The following is a 16,219-nucleotide window of genomic DNA, read 5'->3' on the forward strand; positions in this document are numbered from 1 at the left end:
AGGAAAGGTTCTAGAACAAATTATTAAACAGTCAGTCTTTGGGAACTTAGAAAATAATGTTATAAATAAATAAATGATGTTATGATTACTAAAAACCAGCATGGGTTTCTCAAAAACATGTCATGACAAACTATTCTTTCCTTCCTTCTTTCTTTCTCTTTCTTTTTATAGAGTAACAAGCTTGGTAGATCAGAAAAGTACTGTGGATGTAGTATATCTTGATTTCAGTAAGGTTTTGGGAAAGACCCTTCCTTGATATTTTTGCAAGCAAGCTGGCTAGACAGTGCTACATTCATCCTGGAGAGAAATGACTAGTGGGGTGCCTCAGGGTTCTGTTCTGGGCACAGTATTGTTTACCATCTTTATAAATGACTTATGTAACATAAACGATGCAATAGAAGGTGTGCTTATCAAATGTTGAGATAACACCAAATTGGAGGGCTGGTAGTGAATTCCTCAGAGAATAGCAATGGCATGTACATTTCTATACCATTTATCAGTGAACTAGCACTCCCTAAGTAGTTTGCATGTGTAAGGTAATTGCCACCAACAAGCTGGGTACTCATTTTATTGACCTACAAAAGGATGGAAGCTGAGTCAACCTTGGAGCCCCTGGGATGGAACTCACATCCTTGCAGATGTAGTACTGTCATTTAACCACTGCACCACCAGGGCTCCCTTAAGAACTAAATTCAAATTGACCTTGACTGACTGGAGAGCTGAGTCAAAACTAACAAAATGAATTTCAGTATGGCTAAATGTAAGATCCTAAATCTAGGCTGGAAAAATGAAATTTACAAATGTAGGAGGGGAGTCACCTGGCTTGAAGGCAGTAAAATGTGAAAGAGATCTTAGTGTTTTTAGCCAAGGGTCAATCTTAGGATTTACAAGCTAAACAACACTGAGTCAACAGTGTGATGTGGTAGCCAAAGTAGCCAAATGCATTCTGGGCTGCATCAACAGGAGTATGGTTTTCATATCAAGGAAGATACTACTGCCACTTTACTCTTCTTTGGTCAGCCCTCATCTGGAATACTGTGTCCAGTTCTGGGCACCATTGTTCAGGAAGGCTATTGATGAGCTGGTTTGTGTCCAGAGAAGAATGATCAAGATGATAAAGGTCTGGAAATCAAACCTTATGAGAAATGACTTAGGGAGCTAGTATGCTTGGTTTGGGGAAGAGAAAACTGAGAAGTGATGATAGCTATCTTTACATATCTGAAGGGGTATCATGCACAAGATGAAGGAAGCTTGTTTTCTGTTGCTCCAGAGACTGTAACATGAACCAGTGGATTCAAATGACAAGAAAAAGAGATCCTGCCCAAACATTAGGAAGAACATTTCTACTGTTAGAGCAGTTCAAATGCCTCAGAGGCTGGTGGGTTTACTATGTTCGGAGGTCTTTAAATAGTGATTGAATAGGCATCTTTCAGGAGTGCATGAGAATCACAGAATCATAGAATCATTGAGATGGAAGAGACCACAAATGCCATCCAGTCCAACCCTCTGCCATGCAGGAACTCTCAGTCAAAACATCCACGATAGACGGCCATCCAGCTTCTGTTTAAAGACCTTCAAGGAAGGAGACTTCGCCACTCTCTGGGGGAGTGTGTTCCACTGTCGAACAGCCCTTACTGTCAGGAAGTTCCTCCTAATGTTGAGGTGGAATCTTTTTTCCTGTAGCTTGCATTCATTATTCCAGAAAACATGCTTGCTCCCTCCTCAATATGAATATGCAGGGGATTGGAATGGATAGCCCTTGTGGTCCCCTCCATCTCTAAGTTTCTATGAAGATATCAAGAAAGGGGAAAATATGTATAAACTTATTAAGTGAATGTAAAACTGGCTATAAATTAGAACAGGAGCTCAAGTACACAGAAGACTTGGTGGTTGTAATCACTGGTGCCTCATCATTTCAGGGGAGGCTTAGCACCCCTAGCCTAGACTCCTTGTCCTATAGGCTGGAGTGATATGGATTGCAGTTAATGTGATATTACACTAGTATAAATGTGTAGTGTAGATCCACCCTAAAATTAAAAGTTTAAGCTAACCAAGGTTTGTTTATATTTTATATTGCTTTCCAAAGCATCTTGCAGAAGGTTTTCTAAATGTAAATAAAGTACCAAAATGCACTGTTGTTTAAAAACTTCATGTTTTGCTAGTTATTCTTCCCTTTCTTTTAATCTGGCTGCGGGGAAGGGGCCTTTTGCCGCTTCCCCGCAGCCTGGAAAGTGGCGGATCGGGGCCTCAGCGGATGCCACTCTGGCCGCTGAGGCCCCGATCCGGCTGGGAAAGGGGCGGGTGCAGGCCACCGCTTTTTGGCGGTCTGTAACCCACCTATAAGACCTAAATGAGGTAGACCCAGATTGAAAAAAAAAACAGTTTGTTTAGATGTAGGAAATGTAAATTCCTAGCGATTTCATGTTAAGCTACACATGTATGAACCATTCTGTGCCATGTTCCAAAACATCTTCACATATTCTGATGCAAAATCTGTCAGAATAGCAGAATAAGTTACAAAGAAGAAGTGTGACATACGTAGTTTGGAAACGTTGCTTCCTCCTCATTGGTGAGTTTTGTTTGGCTATCATAACCTTTTGTTGCTCAGTTGCTGCCCCTGCATGTTTTTGTAGGAAGTCTGTATAAAGTTTATGTAATTGCTTGTTTGGAATGGAGCCTTGGGCTACTGAACCAGTGTCCACCCAGCTGGTTGTTGTGTGCCAGTTGTTTCGAACTTATGACAACCCTAAGACAAATATATCATGGGGTTTTCTTGGCAAGACTTGTTCAGAGGGGGTTTGCCATTGCCTTCCCCTGACGCTGAGGGCATGTGACTTACCCAAAGTCACCCACTGGGTTTCATGGCTGAGCTGAGAATCAAATCCTGGTCTGCAGAGTCACAGTCCAATACTCAAACCACTATGCCTTCTTCATACTATTGAGGTTTTACTTACGAGTGGATGCTGTGCTTATCAGAATGAATGATACAAGGCTTTATCATGAGGCCAACAAATCCTACATGTTGGAGGTATATACATTTAGGGAAAGCAAAATATCAAGTTTAATGCATGTTCCTCTACCGCTGTTCATGGATCCTAATGAGATTGTTTAGTATTTACCTGTCAAGGAGAGTATTTGTGAGAAGTTGGCATTTACAGACGAAGTGTGTCTTGAATCTACAGCATCTTCAGAAGGCACTTAAGTGGAATTTACATGCCATGCTAGTTTTTGTCCAACCAGCACTCTCATTAAATAAATTGCTCAGTTCAACCTACTATCAGATTCCATTCACAAACCCAAGAGGATTAAAAGAAAATCTCCTTCAATACCTCTGAATTTATGACTGAATTATGATACGATATGATCCCATTCCCGTCAAGGGATACATCTCTAGACTTACTGTGGAAACACAGAACTATGGATAATAGCGAACCTTATTGAAATGAACATCTCCCTGAAGCAGCATCTCATAGAATCCACTGGAGGACCTAGAAATGCCTAGAGAGAAAACCTCTCTAGAATCTCTACATCCTCCAATGCAATGCTATGGTCAACTACCAGTGGAAGCATACCATAGAATCGCACTGGAGGACCTAAAAAAGCATGGGAGAACATTTTTCAGAAACAGGTAAGTGAAACTATGAGTTCTGCAGATACAGAAGTTGGACTGTGCAACCTTTTCCAACCAGGCACCTACCTGCTGCTCTGGATTACAGCTCATATAATCATGATGAGAGCAGCAGCAGATGACCTCTCCAGGCATCTGGAGGTCCTCCAGCACTATGGTCAGCCTTTGCTGGAAATATAGGGCATGAACAGACAGGCCAAAATAAAGCTTCTTTAAGAGGCCAGAAGCTGCGCCAAAGTTGTGCTCCAGCCCTTAGGACTGGAGTGTGGCTTTGGTGCAGCTTCCGGCCTCTTAGGACGCATGCATCATTTAAACAGCATACCTCCAAAGTGACCTGAAGCAGCTTTGTTTTGGCCTGTGTGTTCGGGCCCTTAGTGTTTGTAGGCAGCTAATAGCAGTTTCCACTTATCTCTGGTAACCATGGGAATGGATCCTCTATGGATACAGGGGTCAGACTGTACTTAGTTACTGATCACGTATGAATCAAGTAATGTGTTTTGAAATCATACCTACCTTCAGCTCTCAGCTGTTTGTGTTCTCCCATGTAAATGAAAGCAGACATTGACTCTTTGCTCAGGTATTGCTCCCCTTTTGATGAATGAGGCCAATGTTGTTAACCAAGGGTTGAATGAAGCAGATGAGTTTTCTACTGGTAAATCTTTTGGTGATCTAAAGTATTACTAAGGATTTCTGAATGTCCTCCATCATCATGATTTAACAATGGCAACAGCATTTCAGAATCAGGCTGGTGAGACAAAGAAAGCTTTCTGTAAGGAATGGTGTGTAGAAACGGGAATATTGTGTTTGTTTGTTTATTTTTAAATGAAAGGCTAATGGGCTCAGTTCTGGGACTAAACTGAGATGAATTTGGTGTCTTGTTTCTTTATTCTCACTTTTTATTTGCCAATCTTTCTCAGCCACTGTTTTGTATTTGGCCTCAGCTTGTAAAATGTAGGAAACTAGGTAGAAAAACCAACACTGCTTTTGCAAGTTTTACGTCAACTCAGCACCAACGTAAACTGAAATGAATGGGTAGTATGATCTGGCAACCTTGTATTTTCATCGTCTGCCCTCCTGGAAGATTGACCTATTTGCTTTTATAGCCAAGTTCCATGAATCAAATTTTGCAAGTGAACTGTGTACGCGTAGTAGTATATGTATGAAATATTTTCTCTCTGGGTGCTGTAGCAATATCAATTTCACATGTCAGTTTGTATCTTGGATGTTTGTTACCTTGCTGTTTTAGACTCCCATCTAGTGACCTTAGTAGTGCACTGCAACTTGGATGTAAATGGCAAATTACAAATATTCCAGGAACAGTTTTGTATGGCTCCCAAACAGCTACAAACAAACACAATATAGTATTAAAATTCCACATTAATTTCCATGGTTTCATCCTATGAAATTATAGGATTTGTCATTTAGGAAGGGGTGTTTAGTATTTTCTGAGAATGCTCATGTCTCACCAGGATTCTATTAAAATGAAACTATAGTGCTGTAATTGTGTAGTGTGAATGGGCCCCATCGGATGCAGTTGTACATTCCTTCCACCTCACAACTGGTTTCTATGCAGGGTTTGAGCTTTGACACAGTGTTATAAAAATAATCTATTTGAATATTTGCAGTGTTTTGTGAAAAGTATATCTGGTCTGAAGTGATCAGAGGTCAACAGTTAGCTTGGGGAAGTTTGACTACCATCTGACAGAAGTTATAAATATATATATATTTTCCAGCTTGATGTGATCAATGTCCCTTTATCTTCTTTAGTTTTGGACCAGCTTCACTACTCTTTAAAAATCTGCATTACAGTGGACCCTTGTTATCTCTTGGGGTTTGATTCCAGGAACCCCCCTCCCCAATAGATACCAAAATTCATGGATGCTCAAGACCCATTAAATACAATGACAGAGTAAAATGGTGTCCCTTATATATAAAATGTCAAAATCAAAGTTTGCTTTTTAGAATATATATATATATATATATAGAGAGAGAGAGAGAGAGAGAGAGAGGGAGAGAGAGAGAGAGAGAATATTTTCAAGTTGTGGTTGCTTGGATCCATGGATAAAGAATCTGTGGGTACAGAGGGCTGACAGCATTGTTGTTGTTGTTGTTACTACTAGTTGTAGTACTACTACTACTATATTTTGTTGATCATTTATACAGAGAAGTCACAGAGCGGTACAATATTCAAAAAAAGAGAGGAGCCAGCAAGCAATGTCATGTTTATTTACCTAGGAAACTTGGGAAGGGATAGTAGGTATTGGCAGGACACCACACAGAAAGCTATTTGAATTCACTTTGCATTTGTGTGGTTTGTTTGTTGTGAACCATGTAATTGCAAACAGAGGAAGTGGAGCAGGACCTTTAAAAAAAAGGAACACCCAGGTGGGTGCCTGATTGCATGGATTGGGCATTAAGTGGCAATGATTTATATCCACACAAGAAAGGAAATTTCTTGTTTTGAAATTCTGGTTTCAGTTAAATTTTTAGGGAAATAAATACATAAAGTATTATTAGAAAAACCCTTCAGAGCTACAGAGATGTTTCTAGTCCAAAACCACTGGAAGTTACACTAGGTTGACCTTGGAATCAAGTTAAGAAGTGGTAAGGAAAGCCAGGATAGAATAGTGGTTGATGTGCTGAAAATGGACCCATGAGTGCCAGGTTCAAATCGCCATTAGGCCATAATGTCCACTGAGTGATCTTGGACCCAGTCACTATTTCTCAGCCTAACCTACTTGACAGGGATGTGTGAAGATAAAAATGACTGAAGGACATTTTTTTCACTTTTGGAGGAAAGGCAAATACAACAAAGATATAATTTACTATCACATAAATATATCTTATTAAAAGTTTAATAAAATGATTTTTTCCATACAAAACAGGGGATCTTAACCTGAGGTCCATGCACCCCTGGCAGTCCATGGATGTCTGTAAACCAAGCACAAAAATATTTTGTTCCCCTCTCCACACACACACACACACACACACACACTTTTGTTTTATTTCTTGTTATTTTGAAAATTGTGATTACATGCAATTTTCTAGGGCAGGGGGTTCATACATTTCATCAGCTTCTCAAAGGTGTCCATGCAACCCAAAACAATTAAAAACCATTGATTTAAAGATGGCAGTATTTGCCACAGTATATTTTCATTCTGGCTTGTCCATTTGTGTGTTTTCCATGTTATGGACACTTCTAATGCATTCATTGCACCAGCCATTAACTGGATAAGCAGGTGTGAAGAAGATTAATGAAGTAGTAAAAGGGAGATGGGTGATACAATGGCCTCTTTCACACTGCACAATTATAGCAGTTTCATATCACTTAAACTGCCATAGCTCCATCCTAAAGAATCATAGGATTTGTTGTTTCCCAAGGCACCGGAGCTCTCTGGTAAAGTTATAAATACCTCACTAAACTACAGATCACGGGGTTCCAAAAATTGGAAACATGGCAATTAAAGTTGTATCAAAGTGCTATAATTGTGTTGTGAGAAAAAGACTTAAGTTTGTTCATAAAATTGTCAGGACTATGAAGTAGCATTGATTTTTCCCTCCTTCCTTCCTTACAGTTTTGACGTAGACAATGGCACCTCATCAGGACGGAGTCCCTTGGATCCCATGACAAGCCCTGGATCTGGGCTTATTCTGCAAGCTAACTTTGTTCACAGTCAACGTCGGGAGTCCTTCCTCTATCGGTCTGATAGTGACTATGACCTCTCTCCAAAGTCCATGTCTAGGAATTCCTCCATTGCCAGTGATATGTAAGTATTTAATGCAGTCTCTGAACATTGGGTGATTATAACTCATCCATGGAAAGCACAAGGAAAACAATTTCAGCCAAAATTCAGAATTACAGTTTAATCCTGGTACAATGGGCCCTTGGTATCTGCTGGGCTTTGGTTGCAAGATCCCACCCATGGATACCAAAATCTGTGAATGCTCAAGTAACATTATAAATAACGTTGTATAGTGTCCCTTATACAAAATGGCTAGGGGTACTACTGAAGAAGGTCTAGTGGTCAAAACAAATTAGCTTGACACCTCATGGAATCACGGTGCAACTTTTTAATTATCATTAAAAAAACATTATAGTGCTTTTTATATCTTTGCACAAATGTTGTCCTGTCCTCTCCTGCTGTTCTTATGTACTTTGTGGCAGTTTAATTTGTTTTTATTGCAACAAAAACAGTATTGTTAATTGCCCAGAGTGCCAACAATTGGGTGATACAGAAATGTAAAACAAATAGCTAAATAATAATTATCACTATAGTCTGTCTCGTGACAAGACCGTCTACAGATATGATAAAATCTGACACAGCAGCCCTTAAGAAGATCACTTGTTTGATAGCTTGAACTCACCACAATAATATCTTGATCTCACAACAAGGCACACATAAACTCTTAACATCTCGCACAGTAACTCTCAAGAACTCTTTCCATTCTGTGTATCCATGATGGTTGGCACTGTATTGTTTGGTCAGTATTAAGGCTGTTTGAGGCCTCCCTCCTGCCTCTACTTTGCTTTCCAAACTTCACCTTTAATTTTGCTTTATAGTATCTTTCCTGGTCTTCTGGGTTGTTGTTTTTCTTTTCAGACCCTGTCTCAAAAGAAACTTCTGTTTTACATCTGTCAATTTCACCACTGGTGGTTTAGAGATATTGATTTTACTTTACATTGTTACTTTTTCTTTCTTAGCTGTGAGCCTATACATTGTTGGCAATTGTATCTACTAGGATGGACTGTTCCATGATTGTGAATCAGATCCTAATCACATATATGGATTTGCTTTTGATCAGATTATGATCTCACTACAAAACCAACATAAACCCTCTGCTGTAAGGCTTATAGGGTGGCCACTTAATGCATTGCCAAAAAAGAGGGCAAAAGATTATACTAGTTTCCAGAAAACTTACATGTCCTCCCTTTTGCTTACAGACAGACATTTAGGAATAATTACTGTCATTTCAACAGAAAAATAATCCATTTCACAATATGAGGGAAAGCATGAACTGGGAATTTGTGTGCCTGCTCAGTTTGCTTTCAAGGGGCTAAAGATTAGGATCTACAAGGAGAAGACAGTCCTTCACATAGAGGACTGTCCTTTGTAAAGTATGGCATGTGGACATCCTAGTGGCGTACCAGTAACATCTGGTATCAACATCATGAGATGGTCATTATTTTCATATGCACCACTCTGACCCTCAGTTATAGTGCAATACTGGAACAATGCCAACCTATTCAAACTTCATTTGTCCAATGTTTCTTGAAATTTTCCAGGATAACCTCACAGTTTTTATCCTGCTAATAGAGAAATCTGTCCATCTATCTATCCCTCTATGCACTCCCCCATCTATTTATCCATTAATAGTACTAATAAAGCCTAGTAATAGAGTACAGATTTTTATGCAAAAGGTTTAATGGCTAGCTTTTCAGGTAACATCTCTGTGAGATGCTGGAAAAACCACTGCGAGTCAGAGAAGACCAAGATAAATTGGAATAATGGAATCTGACTTACTCTTAGACAGCTTTATATCTTCTTTTCTTCCTCCTCATCTTGTTCCTCTTCTTCTTCTTTCTCCTCCTCCTTTTTCCTAACCCTCCCATTTCCCCTCTAAGACTCAGAATGACATAAAACCAGTAGAAGCCAACCTTACAGGCCAGTGATGGTATAACTACAGTCAGCCCTCCATATCCTCAGATTCTTTATCCACAGATTCAACCATCCATGCCTTGAAAATATTTTTTAAAATATCAATTCCAAAAATTAAACCTTAATTTTGCCATTTTATATAAGGGCCATCTTTTTACCACACCATTGTATTTAATGGGACCAGATTTTGGTATCCACAAAAGGGGATTTGGAACCAACCCCCACTGGATACCAAGGGCCTACTATTGCCACAAGGTGAAAGAACAAAGGCTACTATCCCTGTCTCTGGTAGAATTACTCTCTGAAAAAGGTAGTCGGAAGACTCCCAGCAACGTAGTATTAATTACTACCCTCCTGCTCCACTGCCTGAGGTGGGAGTCTCACCTGATTTATAGAAGAATTGGCTGTCTTAAAACCATGCAAACCAATTCTACAAGACACGGTAAAATCAGTGTTCTCCATATTATACAAATCTTGTTTTGTCAGTTCTCTATTCATATTCATCTTCTGAAAGTCAAGACATTTATAGACATACTAATGGAAAAACACCAGTTCTGTTGAACTCCTGTTTTGCTCATCTCACTGAGGTTCTTTGTTGTTGTTGTTGTTTTTCTTCAGCTATACCCTTGAAGGTGAGCAGCCATTTCTATGTTTAGAAACACATGACATTCCTTCCTGCTGCTATCTGGATATAAATGTGTGACATTACATTGTCCAGCAGCCTTAAAATTAAACCTGTTATCTATAATACTGCTTGAAAAAGGGAAAATAAGGTGCTCATTGGTTGTTTTAAAATGCATTATTTATGGTGCATTAATAATAAGCCATCTTATTTAATCTTACAGAAGCAGGGTGGGAAAGCTCTTTGACTTGGTTGAGGGTTGAGGGTTGAGCATCATAAGGCAGTAGTGAGGATACCCTGGGTTTATAGCATTTGCATTGCTCTTTTGTTAGATTCCCCAGCATTCATGAACCTCATGTAGAAGACATAGATTTCAGTTTAAAGAACACAACCAGATATTTTCTATGTACCAAAATAAATCCATCTCACAGTCCTTTTTTTCTTGTTGTTAAAATCATAATTAGTGCATGCTTTCTTCATTTCAGAAGCAGAATTTAAAGCTGGTTGCAGGGATTCATTTTGTTGTTAGTATAGGTTGAGTCTCCCTCATCCAAAATTCCGAAATCCAAAATACTCCAAAAACCAAAACGTTCTGTCATGGGTAGTTGAGATAATGATACCTTTGCTTTCTGATGGTTCAGTGTAAACAAATTTTGTTCCTTGCACAAAATTATAAAATAATATATTGAATAAAATTACCTTCATGCTATGTGTATAAGGTGAATATGAAATATAAATGAATTTTGTATTTAGACTTTGGTCCCATCTCCAAGAGGTCTCATTATGTACATATATGGAAATACAGATATTTCAAAATTGGGAAGGGGGATCAGAAATATGGAACACTTTTGGACCCAAGCATTTTGGATAATGAATACTCAACCTGTATTATTATATGATGGAGAATGAAAGATTCTCGCCAATCTGTGCCCAAAGTTCTGCCAGTAAATTTTACTATCCATAGGTGTGGGTTAGCTTCATCTACTGTGAAAAGAGGACAGGGTAGGAGAGGTAACTGGCAGCAGCACCAGATTGCTGGTGGCTTCCATGTTAGTAAGATGCTGAGTGTGGTTTTAGACTGAGCTTCAGTGGAGCTATCCAAGGTCATGAAGATATTTATGGGACAGAATTGAGCACCTTGGAGCGGTGGCATCACTAGGGCTGATGTCACCTGATGCAGGTGTCTGAAAAGGGGTGCTGGGGTGTGTGGCCTTTCCCATCCTCTCTCCTTCCTGCTACTTCAATCGCCTATCCTGCTGACTACCCTGCCGCATGGCTAAACTGAAAAAGGCCTACCTTGTCCTCCCTGCCCCCTCTCCCTTTGCTTTGCTCACCTGGCTAGGCAGTCACATCTGGAAGGGCTGTTGGGTGGGAGGCAAACAAAGCTGTAGGTGGGGGGATGGAAGGGGTGTGCACCCATGCCTCCTTCTCAGCATACATGCCTAGGTTACCTCAGCTGAGAGCCACAGCAGTGGAGAATAAAGGGCAGACACCGGCAGCAACATTGCACTCCACTGTCCCACATCCCACCTCTGAGGTAACACCTGGTATGGTCTGCACTCCCCACACCTCTTATTGACACTTCTGCCTTGGAGATATCTAAAGTTCAAGCTAAAACCTGAATGGGTTCACCATTCTTCTAATATGGAAGCTACCACTCAGCCAGATTCAATCTTACTAGAGTTAGAGGGAGAGGAGAATTGGGACCCTGAGGAAATGAGCTGTTACCACTCTCTTTTTTTATTTTTGTTTTGTTTTGATTTGATTTGATTTTGTATATTTGGTAAAATCTTGCAGCATACCCTTCCCTCTGATGGACTTAATCAACTTTGGGATTCCATTTAACCAGTCCCTTTAACCAGGGCACTTTTGCCTCCCCTTTGCTCTAGTTTCCTATTTTTCTTTTCCAGTTAGCTTGCAAAATTCCGTGGTTATTAATCATATGCCCAGTATTCATTCAGATGATTTAACAGCCATGATATCCTGGGATTTTGTTTAGAGAAGAGAATTTAGAAATCTGAGCCAGAGAGCTCTAGTGCTTCATCAAATTATCATGTACAGAATTCACAAGGTGCACCCATAGCTGTTAAAGTGGAATCAAGGTGCTGTAATTGGAAAGTGTGAAAGGGCCCCAGGTCTCACCTCTGCTTTAATTATTTTTTCCTTATTGCCTGTTTGTCATACCACACCATCTTGAACCTGATCTCATCTTGTCTTGGAAGCTGTGCTGGGCCAAGCTTGGTTACAGCTTGGATAGAAAACCACCAAGAATCTCGCAGCAAGACTAGGAAAGAACTGTACTCCAAACCATAGAGAACTGCTGCCAGTCAGAGTGGACAGTGTTAGGCTAGATGGACTGATGGACTGACTCAGTAGAAGGCAGCTTCTTGGGTTCTCATATTCCATTACTTTCTCCCACGTCAGTACATCAAGTAAGTGAGTACCAAACTATATATATGGGAGATCAGATCATCTGATATTTCAGTGGTTGCTGACAAAAGTTGGGGAATATGTAGGAGAATTGTCCACTGGGGATGGAGGTGGGGCCATTCAGATTGGGAAAATAGGGTAATGGGTTGAAAAGTTTGCTCATTGCTGCAACCCAGATCCAGTTCTCACCCAGTCACCCTGACACTGCTGCATTTTGATGGTACTGATGAAAACACTCTGGTATGTGGATTTTTAAAATTTTCCTTTCTAGTTTGATCCTTGCCAGCACTTGCAGAGCATTGATTCCCAGCATGATGCTGCCTGATTATGTAGATTGAGATGGGTAGAAGGTAGATTTGGATCTACTGGATAATCACTGGATGATCTGCAGGAGACCAGCAAGGGTTTCTCTTTATCCAATGGAGTTATAGTGTTCTGTGTCTATGGGCTGTCAACTTATTGGCCAGCTAGTACTTCTTAATGACTGGTTTTGGCTTTGAGACTAATTGTTGCTGACCCCTCATCCTGACTAAGAACCTTGTGATGTTTTATTTTTAAAAGTGATGCTTTAAAGAAGCCAAGCACTCTTGAACTCAAGAATCCTTAAAATCCATGTGAAATGCTACCTGCTTTGCCATGGTTATAATAACCAACCTGAGTGTATATTTCTTCAGACTATACAGTATAAATATTGTGCACTTTATTTACTGATGCCAGATTTCCTCCAGTTTGTTGTAAGGATTATAGTCTTTGGTGTTATCAGTACCTGTTTAATGCATAGTAAGTTGGCTCAGTTAATTCTTATTCTTTTATTAAAAAGATATCTTTGTTTTATTTTGATGAATGCAATTTAGTAGGGAAAGGCTTCTTCAAGTTGTTTAATCTACTTTGTTGGCATTACCTCTCATACACTCCAGCACCCAAATGTCTGAGATAACATTTCCTTATTCCTCATTAATTTCTGCCAATCCCTGTGAATGCAGCTTCTCAGATACCTTCAGAGGAATGTGAAAATTATCTCAGAGATGTTATTTGTTATATCATGGATGACTAAATAGTGAGTTGCATTAAGTCACCCCAGGCATATTGAGGGGTCCCCACCTCCAGTCATTTTAGCCAAAAAATTAGCTAGTCAGTTCCCCCATCCCTGAAATCTCAACTGTCCACTTTTACCCTCCTTGGCCTGTTTTAGTTTGGGGTGTGGATTCAAAACGAGAAGTCAAGAGAAATTGTTTTTTGTTTTTTTTAAATCCTGTCATGTAAAACTTTTAAAGCTTCCCAAATGGCCCCAAATTCTGGCTGTATGAATGGCCAGTTTTTAGGCTACAAAAAGGGTAGGTATTTTGGAACATGGTGGTTCAGTGGGTCTTTTAAGAATTATGTGGGAGATGATGTGCCCCTCTAGCCTTGAAAGTTCCCCGTCCCTATGTTTGACCAGTAAAGGTCATTCCTACTTGTTAACATTACTTTTGAAATTAGTATTGTTACATCCATGTTATCACCCCACACTCCCGCACTAGGAGTAATTTTGTCACTTATTCATTATTGCCAAGCTGTCTGTATTGCAATGGTTAGTTTGGTCATTCACTTTTACTCGGCATGAAGATTTCACAGAGAGAGAGAGAGAGAGACTGCCAGGTTGGATATGGAACAAGGTTCCTGTAATTTTAATCCTGAACATAGTATGAGACTAGATGCCAAAACACACTGCAAAAATAATTCTGTTTGAGACTGCTTTAACTGCCATGGCTCAGTGCTAGAGAATCCTGGGAATTGTAGTTTGTTGTGGCACCAGAGCTCTCTCACAAAAAAACCTAAATGTCTCACAAAACTACAGTTCTCAGAATTCCCTAGCACTGAGCCAGGGCAGTTGAAGCAGCCTCAAACAAGATTATTTCTGCAGTGTGTTTTGGACCAAGGTTTCATAAAACTCTGCCAAGTGGAATGAAGGTGCCTGTCTTCTCTTACCTTCTAAACTCAACTTTCAGCTGCATCCATCCCTTTCCAACATGGCTATGGTCCCCCTCCACACCTCCTCCCCTCCTCAATCTCCAGTGAGGCAGTAGCCTGGTTGGTAAGGGATGCCTGTAGCTGCAGCTGAACATTATAATTTTGAAGGTAAGATAAGACAGGTATTTTCATGCAGCATCACAGAGCTTTATGGTACCTTGACCTGCTCCATGATTTAACATTCTGTCATGCCGTCTCTTCAGTGTTCTTCTTTATAATATTCATTTATCTGGTAACGTAATGTAGAATATCAAAGGTAAACTGTATCAGTTTGTGTTAACTTTTTCATGGCTCTGAAATGTTTTATTTGTGAGAGAGCGATAAATATTTTGGGCACAGCACAAGATAGGTATCTGGCGGTAGTGATCGTGATCTCCTTGCTCTTTCTCTGCACCCGCCAAGACACATCACTCTGATTTTTTCCTCTGACGTCACAGCATGATGTGGGTACAGTTGCTGCAGCAACGGCACACACTCAGCAACACGTCCGCGGACATGTGAGTCACTTGAAAACTTTGACTGGTTTTTATTAGTGTATGAAACACTTCCCTGTCATCTCTAGTGACTAGCTTGTCCAATCCTCACAAATTATTATTTAGTTAGTAACACTCAGTGCAAATCACTTTCAAAGATTAGGTAGGTAGGCCTCTGCAATAAAAAAAGTAATTATGGGTGCTACCAAGTTTCAGGATATGCCCGGCTAATGCTACAGCAATGCGATTCCATGGAATTTAAGGACAACACAGCAAAGCTTCAAGGGCCTCAGTCTCTGCTCATTTCTCTCCTACACCTGTGCACCATTCTAAATAAGCAGAGCTGAAGTCATAGTGTGCTCCAATGTCCAAGTGATCAGGCTACAGTTACATTGTGCCTAAGCCTTCTGATAGCAGAGCTAGAATTAATACAAGATAATAAAGTAATGATGGTGCTCACAAAAGTAATGTAACAGATTATCATTTCTGAGCTGATCAGAGTGGATGGGTTGAATTCTGATAGCATCACTTGTTGAAGGGGAAAGCCTTCCATTGCATCTAATAATCGATTTTTTTTCCTATTCTGTTTTACTTTTCAGACATGGAGATGACTTGATTGTGACACCATTTGCTCAGGTAGGCACTCCATTCACTTCATTCATTCATTTTGTTGGAATACTACTGTGAAATGGAACTGTCTCAGTTATAAATCATATTGTTTAGAAATGCCATGAATTGGTAGAGCCAAGATGCTGTCCTCCAAATGGCTTGGAGTTCAACTCTGTCCAGCCCCAGCCACTATGACCATTAGTCATGGATGAAGAGATTTATAGTTTAACAACAGAGAGGGGACATAGGTTCCCCCTCCTATATCACAGTGTCAGTGGAGTGTTGATCATATCTGGGTCTGGGAAGGAGACAAAATTGTTATTTTGATTCAGTTATTAAGACCCTCTTAGAATAAATTCTATCAGATACATATCTCTGCATCCTCCTTTTGAGGACGACCAGGAGTCAGGGAGCTGCTTAAGCTTATCACCCTAAGAAAGGAGTAGGCAACTGCGACAGAGCCAGGGAACCATTTCCTGCCTCTGAGACCCTTTGGGGTCTGTTGTTGTGTGCCTTCAAGTCAACCTATCATGGGTTTTTCCATGGCTGAACGAGGAATTGAACTCTGATCTCCAACACTCAAACTACTGCACCATGCTGGCTCTCCTTGGGGGCTGTACCAATTGCTAAATATTCCAAAAGAAGAAGAAAAACAAACAGAAAGTCCATTTCTGGTTTTAAAATATGGGTAGTTTTTTAAATATTTAACAGAAGGGGATTTGTAGCCTATGCAGCCAGAATAATAATAATAATAATAATAATAATAATAATAATAATAATAATAATAATA

The 16,219-nt window shown here is 39.9% G+C and overlaps 1 protein-coding gene across 6 annotated transcripts in view; it reads left to right on the forward strand.

Annotated features, from left to right (window-relative positions):
* The window catches only part of PDE4D (phosphodiesterase 4D), a 574,941-nt gene that overhangs the window by 384,613 nt on the left and 174,109 nt on the right, over positions 1-16,219 (forward strand). For all 6 annotated transcript variants that reach the window (XM_042454656.1, XM_042454657.1, XM_042454650.1 and 3 more), the window contains exons 2-3: positions 7,204-7,395; positions 15,420-15,456. In XM_042454656.1, coding sequence (XP_042310590.1) covers positions 7,204-7,395; positions 15,420-15,456 — 229 coding nt within the window. The remainder of the gene's footprint in view (positions 1-7,203; positions 7,396-15,419; positions 15,457-16,219) is intronic.

Source organism: Sceloporus undulatus, chromosome 2 (assembly GCF_019175285.1).
Source record: "Sceloporus undulatus isolate JIND9_A2432 ecotype Alabama chromosome 2, SceUnd_v1.1, whole genome shotgun sequence".
Lineage (NCBI taxonomy): Eukaryota > Metazoa > Chordata > Lepidosauria > Squamata > Phrynosomatidae > Sceloporus > Sceloporus undulatus.